Source organism: Phycodurus eques, chromosome 2 (assembly GCF_024500275.1).
Source record: "Phycodurus eques isolate BA_2022a chromosome 2, UOR_Pequ_1.1, whole genome shotgun sequence".
Classification (NCBI taxonomy): Eukaryota; Metazoa; Chordata; class Actinopteri; order Syngnathiformes; family Syngnathidae; genus Phycodurus; species Phycodurus eques.
Window position 1 is genome coordinate 34,249,253 of NC_084526.1, and position 25,757 is coordinate 34,275,009.

The 25,757-nt window shown below is 39.8% G+C and overlaps 1 protein-coding gene across 7 annotated transcripts in view; it reads right to left on the reverse strand.

The window, feature by feature from the left end:
- Positions 1-227: 227 nt before the first annotated feature.
- Positions 228-25,757, reverse strand: part of uacab (uveal autoantigen with coiled-coil domains and ankyrin repeats b) — a 77,484-nt gene continuing 51,954 nt past the window's right edge. For 4 of the 7 annotated variants that reach the window (XM_061670442.1, XM_061670438.1, XM_061670441.1 and 1 more), the window contains 15 exons: positions 25,334-25,391; positions 25,061-25,131; positions 20,329-20,435; positions 16,785-16,966; positions 13,791-13,828; positions 11,534-11,590; positions 11,259-11,366; positions 9,309-9,341; positions 8,619-8,708; positions 8,424-8,454; positions 8,263-8,312; positions 5,369-8,047; positions 5,033-5,185; positions 4,216-4,281; positions 228-2,181 (listed from right to left, as the gene is read on the reverse strand). In XM_061670442.1, the coding sequence (XP_061526426.1) occupies positions 2,110-2,181; positions 4,216-4,281; positions 5,033-5,185; positions 5,369-8,047; positions 8,263-8,312; positions 8,424-8,454; positions 8,619-8,708; positions 9,309-9,341; positions 11,259-11,366; positions 11,534-11,590; positions 13,791-13,828; positions 16,785-16,966; positions 20,329-20,435; positions 25,061-25,131; positions 25,334-25,391 (3,795 nt within the window). In that variant the 3' untranslated portion in view covers positions 228-2,109. The remainder of the gene's footprint in view (positions 2,182-4,215; positions 4,282-5,032; positions 5,186-5,368; positions 8,048-8,262; positions 8,313-8,423; positions 8,455-8,618; positions 8,709-9,308; positions 9,342-11,258; positions 11,367-11,533; positions 11,591-13,790; positions 13,829-16,784; positions 16,967-20,328; positions 20,436-25,060; positions 25,132-25,333; positions 25,392-25,757) is intronic. The other 3 variants (XM_061670439.1, XM_061670443.1, XM_061670444.1) reach the window with 3 other exon arrangements.

Below are 25,757 nucleotides of genomic sequence, written 5' to 3' on the forward strand. Positions count from 1 at the left end.
AGTTTACATGTTCTCCCTGTCCGTGGTTGTCTGGGTTTTCTCCAGGTACCCTGACCCTGTTGAAAAACATGCATGTTACCAGGTTAATTGAATATTCTAAATGTTTTGCCCATAGGTCAATGGAAAGGACAAGTGTTCAAATAACGATTCCTGGATAGCAGCTCGTGTGTCCAGAGAAGCTAAAACGGCAATAAAAATAATAGCCCAAACAAAGCATAGTTTCTATGTTAGGCACTTTTATTGATTTAGTCGTACTGACTCACAAACACAAATATTTGTATTAACAGATTTAACATATTGGTTGATGGTCGAAGGGGTAAAATTTCAGCCTAAAAATCTGAAGAAATTTGGCCAAAGTATAAGAACAGAGTGAGTAACTTGTTAAGGGTATTAAGGGCACAAGAAAAGACAGGAGTGCTTCAAATAACACATTTTTAAGAGGTTAACTAATGGCATCTTTTAATGGATTTTTTTTCCCATTCTTATAGAATGTCTTCCTATACAGCACTTGTGTTGTGCCTTTCTACTTCCAGACCTGCTGAACGTTGCAACTGTCACACATTAGTAAAGACATCAAAGTAGTACAAAGCAATGAAAAAGTCAGTGAAAAGGCACAAGAGACTCGCTCAACAATCACAACACCCGACAATCCGGGGGGGGCACACAGACACTTCGGGGGGGGAGGGAGGGCGCGTACCCGTTATCCTGGGGAGCTGCGATAGTTTTCATTTTAGATTTTTTCAGGTGTCTCATACAAGCAGCTTCCAAAGCCAACAAGTGTGCCCACCCCTCCCCACTGAAGTTCAAGTTCTATTAACTTGGCCTGCCAAGTCTTACCACTAGAGGGCACTCAGGTTTCAACAAGGAGACGACCAGCCACCGCAAAAACTGAAGGACACAGCAAGAAAGCTCCTTTCTCACACACTCAGCTCCACGACTCAAATACAGCTTTACCCACAACAACAAACCACTGTTATTGCTAAATGAACCCAGTAGTCCAGCCATTTTCAGGTTTTGGATGATGTCTTAAGCAGCCAACCCAATTTGTTTCCAAGAAATGGCTATCAGGTGATGGTAGGCGTCTCCCTTTCCTCTCTTGTTCCAATTTTGTATTTTCTCAGTGCAAAATGGAAACCCACAAGGCTTTGGCATTATTACTTCCAAAACATTTTTATGCCACTGAGGCTTGTCTCAGCAACAATGCTGGTCAAGGAGACACACGCAGCTATTGAGCTATGAGGCTCCAACCTACAAACGCAATTTGAATATATGCATCTGTATTTTCCACTGTGAATCACTCAAATTCCAGTTGAGAGCACAGTGCAAAGAAGGTATGTGAGAAGTGATCACGTGTTGGAGGAATTAACAGTAAATATAAGATAGAATCTATCTCAAATTTATTTCATCAAATTATGTCACTTTAGTTCCTTTTCATGGTGGCCATCTTGAACTAATCTTGTGCTGTCTTAATGTTACGGTAGCTCATACAGATAATCAGGCCTAATCCTACTTAAGGATTTTTTTTCCCCTCTTCCAATTTTAAGCCCACAAAGGCCTGATTGTCTGATGTATCCATTATTCTGCGACGTGGGGTGTGTTTCAGCGTCTTCCATTTCTTCTACTGCTACTCTGTATTTTCTGGCAGTCTAGATGCCCTGTGGCACCATGCTGCCTCTCACAGGTTAGTCTCGGCACTGCAACAGACATCTGGATTTGGTGCAGAGCCATTACTGTGTGCGTGCTATATTGCACTGGTCATCTTGAGTACACAACACGAGGAGTAAGTACACACTGGCCGATTTTTTCCCCGAGTCATGTGTCAAGTCACACTTTAAGAAAAAATCCTTTAAAATGCTAACAATGGCTGTGTGTGTACCCCTGTTAACTATTAGTAGGAGACATCTGTTAATGCTAGTTAATCAGGCAAAACATTCACGCTGACTTGGGCGCCAATGTGCAGCTATACTACACATGAAAGATGATTTAATAACAGGCCATTTGGAGAACTATCATCCGGAGGACATTATGCAGTGTGAAGCATGACAGTGCCGTGGGGGAGTGGGAATGGTGAATTTGAGTCTGCAGCATCACATTATGCTGAAGAAAGTGTTAGCACACAAACTCTTGTCTCATGCGGATGATCTGGAGCAAGGCAGCTTGGACATCCTCATCCATGTGGCCCTACAAAGACAAAAATACACTGAGAATGATTTTTTTCTGTACAACTACAAACGTACTCTTAGAAATTACGTAGTCATTAATTGTGAATTTGAATCATTGTTTGAATGTAATGTGTTTTTATAAGGAATATTGTATTTCCTTCTCCACTTGGAGTTACTTTTTCCATCCTGTATATTCAACAGTACCATCAAATGGAAAATAGTCCCATCTGCCTAATCAAATCATTTTACATAATTTACCATGAATTTGAAAGTAGCCCGCTAACTAAATTGGCTGTTTTATTTTTTCACTGTTCTTGGAGGAATGTGTTTTCTACAAGACGGAAGAGAGTTCTGCCAGAATTAAAAAAAAAAAAAGTTCTTCGTCATTTCAGCCACTGTGCATCACCTTATGGTTTGTGATAGAAAAAGATAACTTAGTCATTTTATAGACAACTTATTTATCACACTCATTCCAATCTCTCTCTCAACATTTGTGTTGCACACGCAAAGCATTCAAGGGGAGACGTCAGAATGAAAGAACCGTACAAACTACACCTGACTTGTAGAAACTGATAGAATGTTGTTTGACAACCAGACAAATATGATGTAGATGTGTCACAATCAATTAATCGATCATCAAATTCATCAACTATTTTGATAATTGATACACTGTTGAGTTATTGTTTAACTTAAAATTATCCAAATCCTCTGATATCAGCCTCAACAGTAAATATCAGATTTCTGTATTCCTCCATCAAAGCAGACTGATTATCTTTTGTGTTTAATCAAAATAAGACATTTACAAACATTAACTTTTACTTTGGAAAACAAATTATGGACCAAACCAGTGACTGAATCATAATTTATGAAAAAAAAATTATTGCCGGTTTTATCTGTTACAAAAAAAAAAAAAACAAAGAAAAAAAAATCGTCCTTTGCAGCCGTAGTAAGAATAACCTGTAATTGCATGTAGTTGAACCTGGAGCAGCCTCATTTGTTCGCATTGATCAGTACCCAAGAAGTAGCTATCAGTTTCAAAAAGCTTGGTGACTACATCACGCCCTCTTCATGTGATGTTGTTTATTTGGTTTTGTTTAATCATTAAACAATACCAAATAAACAACAATAGTCAGGCAATAAACAGGAACTGGACAAAACTTTTTTTTAATAAATTTGAATGCAAACTAAATTTGTATCCGATTAATCGATGGCATAATCGACAGGAAAATCGATTCTAAGAAGATGAGTGACAGCCCTAATATAATGTGGCAGTTTTGTTTGTTTGTTTGTTTGTTTGTTATTAAACAGTTCAACATTGGCAGAGCTCTGTGCTACATTAAGATACATTGTGAACTTTTTTGAAGTTCACAATGTATCTTAATCTCCATTTTTCAACTACTATCTATTAAGAAAATAATTATATTTGTCCTGGGCAGAACAGGAAGATAATGGTTCGTACGTCTACCTCACAGTTATAAGGTTTCGATTTGAATCTAGGCTCCAGCCTTCTTGCGTGGCATTTGCATGTTTTCGTTCTGCTTGCATGGATTTTCTCCGGGTACTCCGGTTTACTCCCACAATCCAAAACCATAAATGTTAAGTTAATTGGCCAATGGAAATTGACCATGGCAAATGTGAGTGTGAAAGGTTGTCTGTGTCTCTGTGTTCCCTTCGAGTGGCTGTCAACGAGACAAGGAACCCGCTTGTCCCAAGTCAGCTGGTATAGGTTCCAGTTCACTCGCAAACCTAACGAGGTCAAGCGCTATAGAAAAATGGATGGATGGATATTTGGCTGCAAAAGCATATCACACACACGAAGGACAGATGTTAAAAATGTCACTGGACCAAACCAAGCAAATTTCTCTACATTTGTTCAGTCTACCTAAAGGAGGCACTCAATCCAAAAGATGAAAAATAAAGAGACAATTTTGACTAAAACCATTTTATATAATTAATACTTTGGTTTGGTTGGTCACCATATCAAATGTTCAATGAGGTATATATATATATATATATATATATATATATATATGAATCAATAATGGCAACTAACCTGCGCTGCACTGAGGAGGTGAGTTCGATAAATGGAAACCACCTCCCTGTGTTGCCTCTCAGCATCCTTAATGTACAGAAGACAGACAGAAAGAAAACACGAGATTATTGCTTCAGTATATAAGGGCCCTTATTGTGTACAGCAGGGTTTTCAAATGTATGACTCGCGGGTCAAAACTGGCCCGCGAGGGGGTACAATCTGGCCCGCAGGATGAATTTGAAACCGAAAAAAATACAGAAGACATTTTGGTGGTGGGGACTAACGATAATTTTGAGAATTATTACCCTCCGATAGAAAAAGAAATGTTAATAATTCCTAGGTCTTCATAAATTGATTTCACTTTAAAATGCATTAATATATTTTCAGTTCAAAATACCTGTGACTTAAGTTTTGTACCTCATACAAATACAATCACTGTGATCAGTTTTTATACACACATGTAGACGACAAACTGAAGCAAAAACATTTTTGTAAAACAATAACAAATTAAAAGGGGAAAATTAATTGATATTTATTTTTATAATAAGGATGGTATTATTTCAGTGGTCTGGCCACTTTGACATTAAATTAGGCTGTATGTGGTCCCTGAACTACAATGAGTTTGACATCCCTGGTGTGCAGCATCATCCACCCAAGTATTTTGATACAAGTGGTCTAATTTATTAGATAATGTACATTGCTGTTGTTTTTTTTTTTACTCTAAGTCAACGATGATGCACACAAGTCACTGTGATCTTCCCTTACACATCTATCAATGCAAAAGCTCATTCAAATATGTTCCAAGACCATTTCTTGTGCATGATGTGAATCCACTCACAGCCAGCTGTTGCTGTAGGTTCTTGATTTGGGCTTGGAGGGTGTCGATGTGCTGCGCCTGCCTTTTATTTGGGGCGTTGCTTGTGTACGCCAGCTGGGACAAACCATTCAGTGCTTGCTTCAGTCGCTCCACGTCCATCAGCAATTCTGTGATCTGAGCCAAACAGAAGCATTAAGAAAATGTATTAATTAATCTCCACCAACCACACAACAGAAGAAAGGACAAAACATATGCGAGTCAATTAATGACGGTTTTAAAATCTAGGCTTAGTAGCGCTGACTGACACTTCTTGATATTATTGTGTGTATCATTGACCACCAAGTCAACAGTTACTACCTTCTTGTCTTTGGCTTCAGTCAGCTGAGATGACATCTGAATCCTCCTTTGCAGATCACCAATGGTGCTGAGTGATTCATCGTAGCGTTCTTTCAGCTCCCTAATTTCTCGTTCAATGGCCTGTCCCTTCTCATGGACAGCATCCATCTCCCTCCTGGCTTTGCTTTCACGCTCCCTTGCCTGAGTCACCTCCTGCTGGACCGCTTTACATTCTTCTGTTAAGCTCAACAGCTTGTTGCTCAAATTGATAGCTTCAGCCTCGAGATGCTGCTTCTCCTTCTTCATTTGGGTTATATGACCTTCCTTGAAGCGAAGCTCTTCGAGAGCTTGAGTGGCTTGAAGAAGTTCAGACTGCAGGGTTGAAACATCCTCGGCCCTCTGGCCGCTGCTCTCTTCCTCTTCTTGGAGCGCCATTCGAAGCTCAGTGACTTCAGCCTCCAGGGCTTCATTGGCCTTGGTATGCTGCTGCAGCAGAGAATCATGTTCTCTGTGGAACTCCTGAACTTCTTTCTGCAGAGCACAAACCTTCTGGGCCTCCACCTGCTGAGCCTCCCGTGCTTTCTTGCAATCTGCCTGGGCTTGCTGCATGGCGTCATGAAGGGCCTTGAGCTCGGTGTCATAGGTCGCAATCCGAGTCAACTCCGATTTTAGACGATCTTGGAGATTCTGGATTTGACTATTGCACAGGGCATTGTGGTCTTCAATCTCAGCTTTCTGAAGATTTAGCTCATTGTGCTTCTCCTCCAGACTGCTTAACTTGAGCGATACCGCCTCATACTCTTCCTCATACCCCTTGCGTGTCTCACCAATGACAAGAGCAGTGTCAAGTCTTTGTTGAACAGATTCAATCTCAATTTTCAATTTCTCTTTCCCCAGTTTGATATTCTCTCTTTCAGACTTCTCTTGGTTATACTTATCCTCCATTTCTAACAGTTTAACCTTCAACTCCTTTAGTTGGTTATTATAGAAGTTTTCTTTTTCCTCACTGACTGTCAGTGGGATGAACTTGGACTGAATAGCCTCCATTATAGTGTCAAGTTCCTTCTTTTGAGCTTCCAATTCTTGTGTCAACTTCACATTTTCCTCCTTGGCCAACACGTGCAATGCTGACAGTTGGTTTGCTCTATTCTCTGCCAACACCACACCAGCACCCATCTTTTCTGTGATACATTTGTGATCCTTCATGCTCATATAATCGTTTTTCATCTCTAACAGTACCTTTTCCAACTTTTCCTGTAACTTAGCGTTTCCTTCTTTCACATTCTTTAATTCTTCTTTACATTCTTTATCAGTGGACTCCAAATTTAAGTTCTCAGCCTTGACACTCGCTAAAGTGGAGGTTAACTCTATCCTCAGTTGCTCATACTGTTGTCTTGGAACATATTCTCCCTCTAGGCTCTGTTTCAAAGTCTGACTCTGTGCTGTCAGTTGCGCACACTTCTTGTCTCTGTCTTCACACCTTGTCTGTAAAGCGTCAAATGTCTTCCTCACGTTAGCATTCTGAGTCTTCAGGGCTTCTATTTCACTCTCCTGTTTCTCTCTGGCCTCTTGCAGATTGTTAATATTCTCCTGAAGCAACAGCTTATCGGTGTGAAGCAGTTGGACTTGTGCCTCTGCTTTGCCAAAACGTTCATTGGCTTCCACCAATTTGTCCTCCAGGTCCTCCACAGCTGATACCATGCTCATTCGAGCTACCTCGTGTTCCTTGATTGGTATGAAGTCAGCCTCAAGCCTGCGATTCAGCTCCTCCAGCTTCTCTTGCAGCATCTCTCGCTCTTCCTCACTCTCCTCCATCTCATGAATAAGTGCCTGGCTTTTTGCAGTGACATTTTGTAGTTTTCTTTTCAGCGAGATGTTCTGCTCTTCCAGGGCAGCCTGTATCCTTTGTTGTTCCTCAGAGGCCACTGCCCCTGCTCCTCCCTGGGTTGGATTATCAAGCTTTCGATGGAGCGCTGCCACCTCCTCGAGGACACGATCATAGTCGTCTCTTAGCTCAGCAAGCTGCCGTTCCTTTTCATCTACTGCATTGGTCAGTAGGTTTTTCATGTTGTCAAATTTCTCGGCTGGTACCATGTTACCGTGCTTAGACTGGGCTCCTGTCAACTGAGTCTCCATTGCAAGGACAGTTTCGGAAAGTTCGTCTCTCTCTGCAGTCACAGCTCCGAGGGCTTCATTTAGCCGTTCAGTTTCAGCTGCCAGCTGGCTTTCACTGTTCTTGTACTCCTCCAACGCCTTCTCACTCTGTTTAAGGCGATTACGAACCCGACCCACCTCAGCTGAGGCCCCTTCATACTTGGCTTTGATATCCTGAAGCTGAGCACGAAGCTCTTCTGTGGCCTGGCCTCCCAAGTGTTCCTTCACTGCAACCACATGGGCCTGCAGCTGTTTAACCTTGCATTCCGAATCAATCATCCTTTTCTGGACGTCCCCCAAGGCATCCTCGAGTTCTTGAACTTGCTGGTCAGCTTGTTTCTGGATGAGATCTCTGTTCTGAACCAGTTCTTGGCACTCTCGATTTTTTTGGCTCAAAGTCGAATGAAGTCGCACCCTCTCCTCCTCGGTTGCTTGTTGTCTTCTTCTGAGCATCTCAAGCTCATGTCGGAGAACATCATGCTCACCAGAGAGACCCTTCTCTAACGGTCTGGACAGTAAACGTGACATTGGTGGATTCTGGAGTTTCTGCCAAACATGCAAGATTGAGAGTAAGACAAAAACAAACCAATCACTGGTTTTAGGAACTATAGTAACAGGTATGTATTCTTTTTTCCCCAGATTGATTACTTTATCATCTTCCAAAAATAGACTCAAAGTTCATCACCCATGATGACATACATGCTATCGGTGACCACAACACTGAATACACATGGACAATTGTTTAAATAAACTTAGCTTACCTGATCTGAATCCAGGCTATAAGCTTGTTTGAGCAAAATGTTCTCTTTTCCTGGAAAACAAGTTTTATTAAAACGATTAAACGCAAGTGAATATCAATTTGGTGATATGTTTGGTTTGTAATAGTAGCTTATTATATGACTGGGTTATTATATAAGTCAACCTTTGATCACTGACTGTCCAGAGTAGTCCCCCTGCAAATACAAAGAACAATATATTTTGAATATCTGAACAATCTGTTCAGGGGGGAAAAAAAATAAATAAAAAATGACACTAACAATAATAAAACATCTGAGCAAAATACACTCCAGTCGTTTCCTATAAGGAGATATCAAATGATCTGTACACAGTCACAGACCATAGTGCTTTTGAGCTGGACCTTGACAGTTTCCAAGCCTCGTGCCCCTTCTCGTTCGTTGGCACTAAGTAACACCTTTAATTGCTCCTTCTGATACAATGAAAAGAACAACAAAAAAGAGCAAATAACATTAACAGGGACCATTTCCAGATTAGCATTGACTTTTGCATGGGGTAATGCTAATTAATTAAGCTATCCTCAGTATAAATTAAAAATGCTGAATCGGCAGCTAGAATAACCCAGATAGAACTGGGCGCAGTTTTATCAGAACTGGACATGTAACGATAAAAGAAGAGCAATGGATGGGATTTGATAGGAAGAATGTCCTTATTCTTTCCCATCTGCCTTGGAACAAGAAACTGTCCACTTAGGCGTATGTCTTACGCCTGACAGTTGATCTGATTGGCCAGTGATGGATGAAACAGACAGGACGTTTATACAACTTATACAATTCTTAATTTTTGTTTAGGTGCAAACAACTCCTATAGGTTCTTAATGAAATGGAAATGTGCAGAGGGGCATTAAATTTAGGATTACATCATACCTTTTTACTCTAGCTGCTTTTATGGATACCATTAAGATGTGACTTTAAACATCTTATTTATTAAAATGTCATTCTGGCATGACATGTTTCAACATGTTAAACAAAATCCTTAATACCCTACTGGTAATTTTTGTTTCACACTGTACCTCTTTGTGAGTGTCTTCTACTGTCTTCTTTTCCTGTGAACAGAAAAAAGGATTAGCCAGAACCAAATGAAGGACTGATCAATTAAAATGTTTTAAAGTATAGTTTTAATTTATATTTTCCAAATCTTACTATCAGATTAAGATATGATGTAAAATTTACAGCAAAAATTTTTTTTCCCCTGATTAAAAAGCCTACAAAATGCTGCTTTTATTTCATCTCACGCAAGCATGCATGCACACAAATCTGTGGAACATATCACAAGTACGTACAAAAAAAGGTTACGGATATTCAGCTTCCGGGTAAATTTCAGGATGAACCTAAAATGCACTATATAACGTTTACAGATTATTTTAAAGCTATAAACCACAACTATTTTAAATATATTTTTTTTAATTTTATTTATTCACCCAAGCCACTACAAGAGTAAATGACATAATGCTGATGAAGCCTATCGGCTTCTGACACATCTTGCTTTATTTTTCAATTTTTTGTATATGTAGTGACTATTCTATACATTCCCGCAATGGATCACTTGGTGGCGCTCTAAAATGACATCGTGGAAATTATGTATTTTGCCTACGAACGGGCAGGCCCGTGTATGGACAAGCGCACAGATCGACTGAGCCATAGAGAAAGGAGAAAGCATGCGGGGTTGGAAGGAGGAGCAGGCCAGACAAGCATTTAGTATATATCCTATCGAACCGACGAAGGATTTGTGGTAATGATCAATTCCAATATTAGGGGGCACCAGAAATCGCGGATTATCGCTTTAAATTGATCTTCTCTGAATTTATGAATGCACATGTGCAACTGTTCAGTGTTTCTGTACTTTTTGCACAGCTTGCTGTTTCCTAAAAAGAACGTGTATGGCAAAATTCACAGCAGGTGTTTAAGCCAGTAATTCCCCAATACATACCCTGGTTCAATTAGAATTTGTATTTAAACAATCCTATTTCTCCCGCTGTTCGCATGTTTGACATTATGAGACCAAGACGACACCTAACAAACGATCAACTCACCCGTTCGAGGCTTCAAACAGGATGTTCCCTTAAGGAATTGGCAATAGCATATTACGACACAGATAATTTATTGTTGTGATGACCTGAAGTGAATATACCTACATTTTCGTGAGTAGTGTACACACACACGTGCACACATATATACTGAATAGGATGTTGAATACATATATATTGCCATGAAATGGACTGGACCCTTCTAAAATTTTTTGCATTTTCCCGACTTTGTTTAAGATCATCAAACAAATGTAAACATCAGACAAAGATAACCCAAGTAAACATAAAATGCAGTTTTTAAATTATGTTAATTATTAAGGAAAGGAAAAAACGGTGCCATTTTATATACATATATATTTATTTTATATATATACATATATATATATACACATATATATATATATATATATATATATATATATACACACATACATACATATATATATATATATATATATACACACATACATACATATATATATATATATATATATATACACATACATATATATATATATATATATATATACACATATATATATATATATATATATATATATATATATACATATACATATATATATCTATGTATATATATACACATGTATATATATCTATGTATATATATACATGTATATATATCTATGTATATATATACATGTATATATATATATATATATATATATATATATATATATATACACATATATACACATCAAACACATATATATATATATATATATTGATCTTCTATATATATATATATTGATCTTCTCTGAATTTATGAATTCATGAATTTAAGCCCCCCAAAAAAACCTACATTTGTTTGTTTTTAGTTTTGAAAATCCTCAAAAAAAACCTACATTTGTTTGTTTTTAGTTTTGAAAATCCTCAGTCCTACAACACTAATGTATACATGTTATGACTAGCATTTACCTGTGTGAGCTGTTGTTGTAACAGGGTGACCTTGTCTAATAGGGCCCTCTGCTCTAAATGGTAATTCCTGAGACTTTCCTGCAGGGACTCGTTCTGCCTCTCCAGGTCCTGAAATACAAAATCACAAATAAAAAGCATTGACAACAATCAAATATCAGTCGCCCAAAAATTCACGACAAATTACCGTCATGTTATGACAAGATTAAGATGAGCTATATTTATGTGCTGCACAATCTTTAAATCTAACAACATGAATGAGAAGAGATTGTTCTTACACGTATAATATGATCCCTTCTGTTAGCTTCCATGGTGTCTGAGCGCTCCACCGACTGCTGAGAACAAGACAATGTTTTGTCAGCAAGATTCCTGGAAAAATGTTCACTCAGCAGCAAAAATGAACAAAATGTTCCAAAAGGTAGCTTCAAGATGATTTAAAGGTCCTGTATTTTGCAAAACCAACTTTTTCTAGTATTTGGGATATAATATTGTCTCTTTGGAGCCGCAGTAATGAATTAAAATCGTCCACGCATTCCTGAGTTCCAGACGGTTTTCTGCCAAGAGGCCTTGAAATCAGGTCATTTGAATTTCTCAAGCTTATCTACGTCACTCACAAAGATTTCCGCCTTCCCTTTCCGTTCCCGAGCCAGCGCTGTCAACATAACAAACGTGCTCTCACAAGTGGGTCTTCTACATGCAGGAAAATCACAGGAAAAGGGGCAGTCTTAGCCAAATATGGACAAAGTGGAAACTAAACTGGGTCAAACAGAAGTAGCTGTCAGAGGAGCCTTTTATGGACACTTATATGACAAAACCTATGTGGTTATTTTTTAATTAAATTGACACTTTTATACTAAGTCCATGTTAGAGAGTAACTCAATGGAGGTCTAAATAGCCAAAATATGGGACCTTTAAATGTGAAGTGATTGTAGAAAAAGGCATGTGCAAAAACTATGCAACACCACTCATCAAAAGAAAAAATTTATGTAATTGATGCAGACGTAATGGCTCCTAAAAGGAAGGGTGACCTAATATCATTGTAATGATATATAGTAGGGTTGTCAAATTACGACCTGCTTTTTTATATGTATAGATTTACAAACGATGGCTAACTGAATAGTGCACGCTCACCGATTCAGAATACTGTTGAAATCCATCCATTTTCTGTACAGCTTATCCTCGCAAGGGTCGCGGGCGTGCTGGAGCTTATCCCAGCTAACTGCAGGCAAGAGGCGGGGTACACCCTGAACTGGTCGCCAGCCAATCGCAGGGCACATATAAACAAACTACCATCCGCGCTCACATTCACACCTACGGGCTATTTAGAGTCTTCAATCAACCGACCATGCATGTTTTTGGGATGTGGGAGGAAACCGTAGTACCCGGAGAAAACCCACGCAGGTACGGGGAGAACATGCAAACTCCACACAGGAGGGGTCGGGATTTGAACCCCGGTCCTCAGAACTGTGAAGCTGATGTGCTAAACAGTTGGTCACCTTGCCGACTGTTGAAACCATTTTTTTATGATTTGCTCCAAAATTTGCAACACGATTGATGAAGACTGGGGAAACATTTAGAAAATAAAAAAATCTGAGTTACTTTTATGATGATTAAAAGTAAAATTGGCATGCTGATTCCAGAATTTCAGTTAGTTTTTTCTGAGCACGTCAAGTTTTTTTCTCCACAGCTAACCCTCCAGATAAGCAAAATTCCGTTGATTAGCTGTAGTAAGACTTGCCAGCTGATTACCATTGTACTCATTTATAGCTATTTAGCAACTTGTTTGTGCAGTCACAATTGAGACAGTGCGGTGAGGTGTGCGCAGCTCCCAATAGGTCAGTACTATCAATATCTGCAAACAGAAAACTAGCATAGTAGGAATTAAGAGGATTTGTGCTGGCTTTTCTCTTAACCTTGTAACCATGGGCATACCGTTGTACAACCCCAATTCCAATGAAGTTGGGACATTGTGTTAAATAAAAACAGAATACAATGATTTGCAAATCATGTTCAAGCTATATTTAATTCAGTACACTACAAAGACAAGATATTTAATGTTCAAACTGATAAACGTTTATTGTTTTTAGCAAATAATTATTAACGTAGAATTTTATGGCTGCAACACGTTCCAAAAAAGCTGGGACGGGGTCACGTTTACCACTGTGTTACATCATCTTTTCTTTTAACAACATTCAATAAATGTTTGGGAACTGAGGACACTAATAGTTGAAGCTTTGTAGGTGGAAAACATGACCCTGCCCCAGCTTTTTTGGAATGTGTTGCAGGCATAACATTCTAAGTTAATGATTATTTGCTAAAAACAATAAAGTTTAGCAGTTTGAACATTAAATATCTTGTCTTTGTAGTGTATTCAATTAAATATAGGTTGAACACGATTTGCAAATCATTGTATTCTGTTTTTATTTATGTTTAACACAACATTCCAACTTCATTGGAATTGGGATTGTAGTATCAAAGAAACATGAGTGAGATGTGTTCAATTTTTCTGAGCCAATTCCTTGAATGCCACATTACCTGTCTCCTCCACTGTTCTACTTTTGCTGCCTCTTTTTCTATAAGAAGACAAACACATATTTCAGAATTAGTTTTTAAGCCAAAAGGAAAAATAATAGAAGTGGTAAACATTCAAATATATCAGTGTTATAACATGTCTGGTCATTATCAAACAATCGCATGACTGTGTCCAGAAAAAGAAATTAATCTTACTCACATGAAAATTGTGTCTTTTATGCTGCATTAATATAGATGACTCCAACAGGAATCCACAAACTTCTCAGTTACCTTTTTACAGTCTGTTGTTCATATACAAACATCTTCAGACCACTGTTTAAGTCCGCAAGTCTACTTTATGTTGCGTCGAGATGGACATTTAATCTGTTTTAGTAAGATACACATGGATAAAATAGTTGGTTCTGTTAATGAAAGAAAACCTAAAATGAACATGCCATAACTTAAAATGGACAAAAGTAATAATATGGTTGCTACACGTTTGAGATTTAAAAATTCCATACTTTTTCCAGACCCTCATTTCCAGACTTGACGGTAAACAAATTCAAATAATGTGACATTAATCACTGATAATTGTACACCTCCAAGGGCATTAACCTGCTTATACAATGGTCAATAGCCAACAAAAATAATTAATGAATCTACCAATTCATAATGTCATCTGTTTTGCAGTCAAAATAGAAAGTTTTTCGAAAACAATTGATTTTCCGTTGCAATGCCTGAGGGCTTGACTATGAAGAGTTATTTCAATCCCAAAACTTTCTAAGGGAATGTGAACGCTATTCAGTACTCCAGCAAATAGATTTTATAGCTTGACAATGTTAATGTTAACATCCACTATGACGATAAAATCAGTTTTTATTATTACACATATATTCGGTATATTTATGTGACGGTTGATTTAAGCTCTCAGTTTGGCAACGCTGTCCTCTCTGTTGGTCTTTGTTGACTGGACAGTGGGATAAAATTGTTGCAGAGTAACATTCAAAACATCAACGATGAAGTTTTCTCTTTTTAGTCAGTTTTTGTGCCTGGAAGTGTCTCGACATTTTAATCGTTTTCTTCGCATTGATTTCATCCTTCTCGTCTGACAGACAGAATTATCTTTAAAAATCACACTCAGGAAATGGCTTGGACAAAATTGATGGAACCCTTAGCTTAATATTTTATTGCAAAGCCTTTTGGGGAAATCACTGCACTCAATCGATTTCCTAAACTCCATGACATTTTTAGCATGTCTTTACATGCACTTAGACATTTTCGCCGACAATTTATGAGCAAATTGCTCCAAAATTCTCAGGTTTGAAAGGTGCCTTCTCTCCAGACTGGATGTTTCAGGTTCTTTTACAGATGACCATTAATATTTATACTGACTCAATTTTATTTGTATATCATACTGTGAAACAAAGTCCAGTACATAAATACAAAAATACTAATCAAACACTTTAATATCAGGGCTCTTCTGAATAGACCAATGTTTTGTTCTTAGTGATTTTTTTATTAGCTCTGTGCTTGTGTCTTTATTCTGTTGGAAGAACCATGACCTGCAACTCTGACCAGGCTTTCTGACACTGAACAGCACATTCTGCTCCAGATTGTCTTGATAGTCTTGAGGTTGCTTTGCAAACAGCACTTGTTCAAGACACCTTGGGCTGGATTAAGCAAAGCAGCATTTTCCCACATTTTGGGAGATTTTGTTATGGTCCGATGAAACCCAAGGTTGAACATTTTGTCCATAATTCCAAAAGGTAGCACTGCTTATCAACAAAATAACATCATATCAACCGTGAAGCATGGTGTGGCAGTATAATGTTGTGGAGCTGTCAAAAATGGAACTGGGGCATTACACAAGATAGTGGGAATTATGACCAGTTCAAAAGAGCAGTCAATGCTAGCACGAAAACCTTCAGGCTTCCACTAAATAGCAAAAATAAATCAATAAATAAATAAAATTAAATAACAAATAATATATATTTTTTTTTTTTAAAGCCAGGAAAGATACAGGAAAGAAAAAAAAAAGACAGCATGCTATTGGTGGCATTTACAAACCACTGACTCCCATTAACAAACCCCAATTCAAATGAAATTGGGATGTTGTGTAAAACGTAAATAAAAACAGAATGAAATCCTTTTCAATCTATATTCAATTGAATACACTACAAAGACAAGATATTTAGGGCCAAACCTATTCTACAGCTTAGACCTCATTTCACCCGTGAGCCCTTGGTGTTGCTTGTTCAAGTGAACAAAGGGGTGTCCCACTTCTCCATAAGGTGAAGGGGTAGGGTTAAGACGAAGGGGTCTATCCACCTTATTCCTATGCCCCATGAGCCTTTGCTTAAATTATGGGCGCGACTTCCGGTTTGACCTGCCCGGCGTTATGTTGACATTGTAACTGGCTGCACTAGTCCACTTTCTTTGAGCATTATAGATGTAAACCATGAGGGATCAGGAGTTGTCACAGCTTAAAAGAGAAAACATACAATCTCGCTTGGTTGGTCGCGTTTTGTTAAACGAGGTGGGACACTCTTATTTGTCTTAAAGCAGACATAGAGCCCAGCCGAACCCTTCAAGTCCCTCATCATAGATCAGCAGCGTGTTCATGTGTCGCAGAAGGAAGGAAGAGCTTGCAGTCATGCTGCTGCCATACTTTGGAAGGTAAAAGTGATTCTTCTGCTAGTTTTAATGAATTTCATTCCATTTAATAATGTAGAGAGGCGGGTCGACTAAAATCTTCAACTAAGAATATTGTTATAACAATATTACTCAATTTAAAAGTAGCTAGTTTGCATTGAAATTACTCTGAAAAGTACAATTTATCAAAAAAAAAAAAAAGGATTTATTTGAATGATTTAGCTAAGTCAAAGATGTTTATATCACAAAACCTGGCATAAAAGGTATTTGAACAGGGGTTTGTCGACTTTCTATATCCACTGTATGTCTTCATGGACATCAAAGCTGTGCTTCTGCATACATCAAATGATGGAACCATGTTCTCACCTTTGCTGGCTTTCTCGAGGTATACTTTGACCAAAGTAACAAGCTCCTGGTTCTTGCTGAGGCGAGCGTAGTGGAAAGCATCATGACCCAAGCTGTCAACGTCCTTCACATCAGCACCACTCTTTAACAACATCTCCACTGCATCTTTGCAACCATACTCGCAACCGAGAAGGAGTGCTGTTCTAAGGTGGGCAAAAAAACAAAAACAAAAAAAGGGGGGGGGGGCTTGAGCAACAACTAACTTAAACCAACAAGCAATATACATAAAATACAGTCCCCTCCAAAGGTATTGGGAACGCAAGGTCAATTCATTTCTTTTTGTTGTATACTGAAGACATTTGGGTTTCAGATCAAAAGATTAATATGAGACAAAAGTTCAGAATTCCAGCTTTTATTACATGGTTTTTACATCTAGATTTGTTAAACAACTCAGGACAGAGCACCTTTTGTTTTAACTTGACTTAACACCAATCTGATCAGCTTGATCGGTATTGGCCGACAATTAGCATTTTATGCTGATCGGCTGTAATGTCACAATTCGCCGATCCGATCAATTACGTCATTGATCAGCTCCGCAAAAGACATTTACGCCACGTCGCCATCGTGTACAGTATATTTGAATCCAAAAGCTAGTTAATTCTTAGCCTTGTCGCGTGTCTTTTGACATAATACTGTAAATATCTGACAGCCAAGAAAGTTACTTTGAAAAAAAAATAATAATAATAATAATATTTTAAAAAAAATAATGTCAGCGGTGTGGGACAGACAACACGTAATGCCTGGATAAGACTACAAGACAAACTTGGTCTTTCACGACTGCACTATGTCAGACTGCTGCAATAAAATCTTTGCATCCAGTCTTTTACGATCACTGGGCTTTATCTTGTCAACTCAAACGCGACGGGATACACTCATTACCATGGCGACGACATTGCGACGCATGTATTATAAGAACAAAATGGGGAAAAGTGTGTGCTGGTGGTCACTGGTGCTCGGGAGAGGATTTTAATTCAAGGATTGCTTGAGGTATGTTCACGTACAACCCCAATTCCAATGACGTTGGGACACTGTGTTAAACATAAATTAAAAACAGAATACAATGATTTGCAAATCATGTTCGACCTACACTTAATTGAATACACTACAAAGACAAGATACTTAATGTTCAAACTAATCAACTTTATCGTTTTTAGCAAATAATCATTAACTTAGAGTTTTATGGCTGCAATGCGTTCCAAAAAAGATGCAGTGCCGCCTGAGGGATCGAAGGTCACGGGCATTTAATGTTGGTTTTCGGCCTTGACGCTTACATGCAGTGATTTCTCCAGATACTCTGAACCTTTTGATGATATGGACCGGAGATGATGAAATTGCTAAATTACTTGCAATTGTACATTGAGGAACATTGTCCTTAAACTGTTCGACTATTTTCTCACGCACTTGTTCACAAAGAGGTGAACCTCGCCCCATCTTTGCTTGTGAATGATTGAGCAATTCAGGGAAGCTCCTTTTATACCCAATCATGGCACCCACCTGTTCCCAATTAGCCTGTTCACCTGTGGGATGTTCTAAACAGGTGTTTGATGAGCATTCATCAACTTTCTCAGTCTTTTTTGCCACCTGTCCCAGCTTTTTGGGAACGTGTTGCAGCCATAAAATTCTAAGATAATGATTATTTGCTATTTTATAATTTCCCACCGCACACCTGAAGATCGCTCATGGCACACTGGTTGGGAATCACTGGACAAGAGAATACTTCTTAAGATACTCAGTATACAGAACAGTATATATACAGCAAATGAAAAAGTCATTTAAATAGACACATTGCTCCATCTTGTGATCGGAGATCTTTTTTTTTTTTTTTTTTTTTTTTTTTTTATATAAACTCGCTGGTCAGTGATTGGCCCAAAAAATCCTGATCCTGTAAAGCCTAGTTTGAACCCACCCACTTTTCAAGTAGGCTTAAACGTTCGCACAGTGCTTGTTTTTGGCTTTGGGTTTCACCTGTGAAAACTGCATTTGCTGTTAAGCAAACACAAAGACCAGAGAGCAATTTATGGGAGAAAAGCAAGCAATTTTGAAGCTGAGAGAAGAAGGACAATTGATCAAAGCGATTGCATAAACATTGGGCATAGCCATTAAAACAATTTGGAATGTCCTGAAAAAGAAAAACTTCTGGTGTACTGACCAACAGCCATCGAACAGGTCGGCCAAGGGTATAAACAGCAGTTGATGACAGAAATATTGTGAGAGCTGTGAAGAAACACCCAAAGACAATAGTCAGTGACATCACTGCCAACCTCCACAGGGCAGGGGTGAAGGTATCACAATCCACAGTTCGAAGAAGACTTCGAGAGAAGAAATATACAGGCCATACCACAAGATGCAAACCACTCATCAGCAAAAAGAATTAGAAAGGCCAGATTGGATTTTGCAAATGTACTATGATCCAAAACACACAAGCTCATCTATGAGGAATAGTGGAGGTAATGTTATGGCTTGGGGCTTGCATGGCTGCTCCTGGAATGAGCTCACTAGTCTTTAATGATGATGTGACTCATGAAGGTAGCAGCAGAATGAATTCTGAAGTTTACAAAATCATTTTGTCTCCCAATTTACATAAAAATGCATCCAAACTAATCGGGAGAAGCTTCATCATGGAACAAAACACACTGCCAACACAAAAAAGGACTTATTCAGGGGGAAAAAGTGGAATGTCTTAGACTGGCCAAGTCAATCACTGGATCTTAACCCAATAGAGCATACATTTTACCTCCTGAAGAGGAGACTGAAGGGACAAACCCCCAGAAACAAACAAGAACTGAAAGAGCCTGCAGTGAAGGCCTGCAAAGCATTTCAAATGAAGAATGCAACAGTCTGGTGAAGTCAATGGGCCGCAGGCTTGATGCAGTTCTTGGAAGTAAGGGTTATGCCACTAAATATTAAATGTTATTCACTTTAAGTTAATTTAATAATATATTTTCCAATACTTTTGCGAACTTGAAAAGTGGGTGGCTTCAAACAAAAGGTGCTCTGTCCTGAGTTGTTTCACATAACTAGATGTAAGTAGCATGAAATAAAAGCTGGACTTCTGAACCTTTGTCTCATATTCATCATTTGATGTGAAACCCAAATGTCTTCAGTATACAAAAACAACGGAATGGACCTTGCCGTTCCAATACCTTTCGAGGGGACTCTGTGTGTGTGTGTGTGTGTGTGTGTGTATATATATACACATACAAACACACACACGTACACAAAACATTTCTAAAATTAAACTAAGCAAATTTGAGTAAGAAGTTAAAAAAATTACACCAGCCTTGTTGTACCCAAGACTGCAGTAAAAATACCCTAAATGTGTGTTGATACATTGTTGCCTGACAAACAAATCAAGACCCTTTTTCCTGTCATCAAGAGAAATTATTTGTTGGCACAAAATACGAGAACAGAGAATGAACGACATTTAACAAGCATTATTTTAAAGGTCACTATGAGCTCAGGCTCTCACAATGTGTCTATTCACACAGGCAACTCTGACTCCTACTTTTTTTGTTTGTCCCGCACAGCAATATCAGCCCCTCGCTCTACAAGCAGCTGGCAGATGCGTGGATGACACATTTGGGTTGCAAGCACCAGAGGAGTCCTGCCATCCTGAAGAATACAGACAAGACACACAATCACAGACGCACACTCAAGTGTTATATAAATGCAAAGCAACCATACAGTCTTTCAATTTAAAGCACAAAGGCCCATCAATTTGAGTATGTTTTTCCAAGTGTACAATATTTCAATGCTTGTAGTCAGGTCACTTCCCCTGATAGAGTACATAAAACAATTAAAGTGCCCCAAAACTGTTGACCCCAAGTATTTTAAGTCTTCCACCCTCGCTATCTCTTCATCCTGTAGCTTCACTCCTCCCCCTCCACCACTCTCATTCATGCTCTTATATTCTGTCTTACTTCGGCTAATCTTCATTCCTCCCCTTTCCAGTGCATGCCTCCATATTTCTGTTTCTCCACCTGCTCCCTGCTTTTACTGCAGATCACAATGCCATCTGTGAACATCATGGTCCACGGGGACTCCACTCTAACTTCATTTGTCAGCCTATCCATCACTACTGCAAACAAGAATGGGCTCAGGGCTGATCCGTGATGCAGTCCCACCTCCACCTTAAATTCCCCTGCCACACCTACAGCACACCTCGCCAGTCTTCTGCTGCACTCATACATGTCCTGTACTATTCTAACATACTTCTCTGCCACTCCAGACTTCCGCTGTACCACAGTTGATCTCTAGTTCCCTGGCCATCTGAGAGACGTATTCTGTCCAGTGTGTCCTGGGTCGTCCCCAGGGTCTCCTCCTGGTGGGACGTGCCCAGAACACCTCACCAGGGAGGCGTCTGGGAGGCATCCAAATCAGATGCCCCAGCCACCTCATCTGGCTCCTCTCAATGTGGAGGAGCAGCGGCTCTACTCTGAGATCCTCCCGGATGACCGAGCTTCTCACCCTATCGCTAAGGGAGATCCCGGACACCATACGGAGGAAACTCATTTCGGCCGCTTGTATCCGGGATCTTGTTCTTTCGGTCACGACCCATAGCTCGTGACCATAGATGAGGGTAGGAACGTAGATCGACCGGTAAATTGAGAGCTTCACCTTTCGGCTTAGCTCCTTGTTTACCACAACGGACAGATGCATCACGGCAGATGCTGCACCAATCCGCCTGTCAATCTCGTGTTCCATTCTTCCCTCACTCGTGAACAAGACCCCAAGATACTTGAACTCCTCCACTTGGCGTAGGATCTCATCCCCGACGTGGAGAGGGGACGCCACCCTTTTCCGACTGAGGACCATGGTCTCAGATTTGGAGGTGCTGATTCACATCCCAGCCGTTTCACACTCGGCTGCGAACCGCTCCAGTGAGGGTTGGAGTTCACGGCTTGATGAAGCCAACAGAACCACATCATCTGCAAAAACCAGAGATGCAATACTGAGGCCACCAAACCGGACCCCCTCTACGCCTCGGCTAGAAATTCTGGATAATTAATAATAATAAATAAATTATGAACAGAATCGGTGACAAAGGGCAGCCATGGCGGAGTCCAACCATCACCGGAAATGAGTCCAACTTTCTGCCGGCAATGCGGAAAAAATGCGCTCGTACAGGGACTGAACAGCCTGTACAAGGTTCGGTACCCCATACTCCTGAAGCACCCCCCACAGGACTCCCGAGGGACACGGTCTAACACCTTTTCCAAGTCCACAAAACACATGTAGACTGGTTGGGCGAACTCCCATGCACCCTCGAGGACTCTGCCAAGGGGGTAGCGCTGGTCCACTGTTCGACGTCTGGCCAACCTGTATAGATCTTTTTCTCCTTCTTTAGTCTCTGTAGTGTCCAACCTGGCATACATTTCATCATATGCCTTGTGTTTCGTCTTTGCCACCTCTACCTTTGCGGTACGTCACGCCTCCATGTAATACTTTCTCCTCTCCTCAGTCCTTTCAGTGTCCCACTTCTTCTTAGCTATCCTCCTTCCTTGTATGATTTTCTGCACTTTGAGGTTCCACCACCAAGTCTCCTCCTCCCCTTTCCTACCAGAAGATACACCAAGTACTCTCCTCCCTGTCTCTCTGATCGCCTTGGCTGTAGTACTTCTGGAAGCTCCTCCTGTCCACCGAAAGCCTCTCTCACCTCTTCTTGAAAAGCCGCACAACACTCTTTCTTTCTCAGCTTCCACCACATGGTTCGCTGCTCTGCCTTTTGCTTCTTAATCTTCCTCCCCACCACCAGAGTCATCTTACACCCCACCATCCTATGCAGTCTAGCCACGCTCTCCCCTACCACTACCTTACAGTCAGTAACCTCCTTTAGATTACATCGTCTGCACAAGATGTAATGCACCTGTGTGCTTCTACCTCCGCTCTTGTAGGTCACCCTATGTTCTGGCCTCTTCTGGAAGAAAGTGTTCACTACAGCCATTTCCAACTAACCTTTTTGCAAAGTCTACAAGCATCTGTCCCTCGAGGTTCCTTTCCTGGATGCTGAACTTACCCATCACTTCGTCATCACCCCTGTTTCCAACACCAATAACGACTCTCTCTCTGTCTGGGATGCTCAGAACTACTTCGTCTAGCTCCTTCCAGAATTTCTCTTTCACCTCTAGGTCACATTCTACCTGTGGGGCTGAGCCACTAATCACATTATACATAACACACTCAATTTCAAGTTTCAGCCTCATCACTCGATCTGATACTCTTTTCACCTCCAAGACATTCTTAGCCAACTCCTTTTTTTTTTTTTTTTTTTTTTTTTAATATAAATAACCCCTACTCCATTTATCTTCCCATCTACACCATAGTAAAACAATTTGAACCCTGCCCCTAAAATTCTAGCCTTACTGCCTTTCCACCTGCTCGCCTGGATCCACAATATATCAACATTTCTCCGAATCATCATGTCAACCAACTCCTGAGCTTTTCCTGTCAAAAGCCCAACAGTCAAAGTCCCCACATTCAGTTCGAGGCTCTGTGCTTTCCTCTTCTATTTCTGCCGAAGAACCCGCTTTCCACCTCTCCTTTGTCTTCGACCCACAGTAGCTGAATCTCCACCGGCCCCCTGTAGGTTAACAGTGATGGTGGCAGAGAAGGTTTTTACTGTTAAAGGGGTGAGGGGGGAAAAAAACCTACATGGCCCTGTATGAAAAAGTGAAACCTAATAACTGTTTGGGCCCTCCTTAGCAGCAACAATTGCAAGCAAGCATTTTGCGATAACTTGCAATGAGTCTCTTACAGCGCTGTGGAGGAATTTTGGCCCACTCATCTTTGCAGAATTGTTGTAACTCAGCCACATTGGAGGGTTTTCAAGCATGAACCACCTTTTTAAGGTCATGCCACAGCATCTCACCTCAGCTTGAGGTCACAAACAGATGGCCAGACATTCTCAAGAAGTTTTTGGTAGACAGCTGAATTAATGGTTTCATTTATCACAGCAAGTCTTCCAGGTCCTTAAGCAGCAAAACAGTACACAATACCGCCACCCTATTTTACTGTTGGTATGATATTCTTAATCTGAAATGCAGTGTTACTTTTACGCCAGAAGTAACAGGACACACACCTTGCAAAATGTTTAACTTTTGTCTCGTCAGACCACAGAGCATTTTCCCTAAAGTCCAGGGGATCATCAAGATGTCTTCTGGCAAAATTGTGATGCACCTTAATGTTCTTTTTGCTCAGCAGTGGGTTTTGTCTTGAAACTCTATCATGCAGGTCATTTTTGCACACTCTCTTAAGGTGGCATCATGAACAATGACTTTAACTGAGGTTGAGTCTGCAGTTCTTTGGATGTCGTTGGGGTGTCTTTTGGATAAGTCGTCACTGTACTCTTGGGGTAATTTTGGTCGGCCGGCCATTCCTGAAAGGTTCACCACATGATGAAAACATAATTTTCATCATTTGTGGCTAATGGCTCTCACGGTGGTTCACTGGAGTCCTAAAGCTTTTCATTTGTTCCTGAATTTCTTTAGATCTCGACATGATGTCTAGCTTTTGCGGATCTTTTGGGCTACTTCCCTTTGTCGGGAAGTTCCTATTTAAGTGATTTCTTGATTGAGAACATGTGTGGCAGTATCAGGCCAGGGTGTAGGTAGAGAAATTAAACTCTGGTATGATAAACCATAGTTCGGTTTTAACGGGGGCAGTCACCTTTTTACACAGGGCCATGTAGGTTTAGATTTTTTTCTCCCTTAAGAAAAACCTTTATTTAAAAAACACGTTTACTTTTTTTTGTCTTTGACTAATATTTTAATTTGTTTGATGATGGGAAACATTCAAGTGACAAACAAGCAAAAAAAAAAAAAAATCAGGAAGGGGGCAAAAACTTTTTCGCACCACTGTATTTACCCAACCATGTATTAGGAAACATTTATCAAACAACTTCAAAACACCAGTAACCTTTAGAAACTGCATTTACCCATCATAAAATGACAGACAAATTTAAATCAAAAAGCAATTTCAATTGAATTTGACACAAGACGATTGTTGAAGTGTAAACAATAGTCACCCCGGCCTGCGACACAGCCAGCAAGTGGTGAGGGGTGATGACGTAACGGTCGTGGTGTCCCAATTCTTCGGGGTATTTTTATTTTTATTTTTTTTTAAATCCTTCATCTCGACCTTCCAAACAAAGGGCTAACCGGGAGGGGTAAAGCAACGGGAAAGGGCTAAGGGGAAGAAATGGGATTGAGCCATTGTTTCAAATAAAGGGAAAGTCTTACAAAATCACTGGCATTGACAGAAGCGCCACTGTCACAGAGAAGTTTCACACTGGATGAGCAGCCTGCCATGACTGTGGAGAAAACAAGAGCCATCCAGTCAGTCAACTTCACACAGTATCAGTTAAATAAACTGCTCAACAAAAATACAATCTTCACGATAAACATTGCTAATTAATTGACAATACTAAGTTGGTCTTGAGATTTGTATTGTCACCTAGAGTAGAGCTCAATGCAGTTTTCAGTGTATAAAGAGATAATTACACAAACCCTTACCAGCATCATGTAGAGCTGTTCTTCCTTGTAGGTCCACGTTTCCAACTGGACAGTTATGCTATAAAAGTAAAACAAAAGCTTACTACAGCTAATACTGCGATAGTACTTCATCCTTCACTTAAAAACAGTGGTGAAGTCACATAAATGAGCATCTTGTACAACTTCACGGTTTGTGTTTAACTAAATAGAATTTAGTAAAATAATGATTCAAATTACACTATTGTGTTGCACATCTACAGAGAACCAGATCACACACACATAAAGGCATGCGAGGAGCAAAGTCAGAGTGAAGGGGCACACATACAAGGCTGCACCTCTTGAGCTGCGGGGGTTGGTGTCTTGCTCAAGCACATTTGAAGTGGACAGGAAGCACACTAGCATTTCTCCAACAACTTATTGCCTGAGGCATCGTGAAAACTTTAAG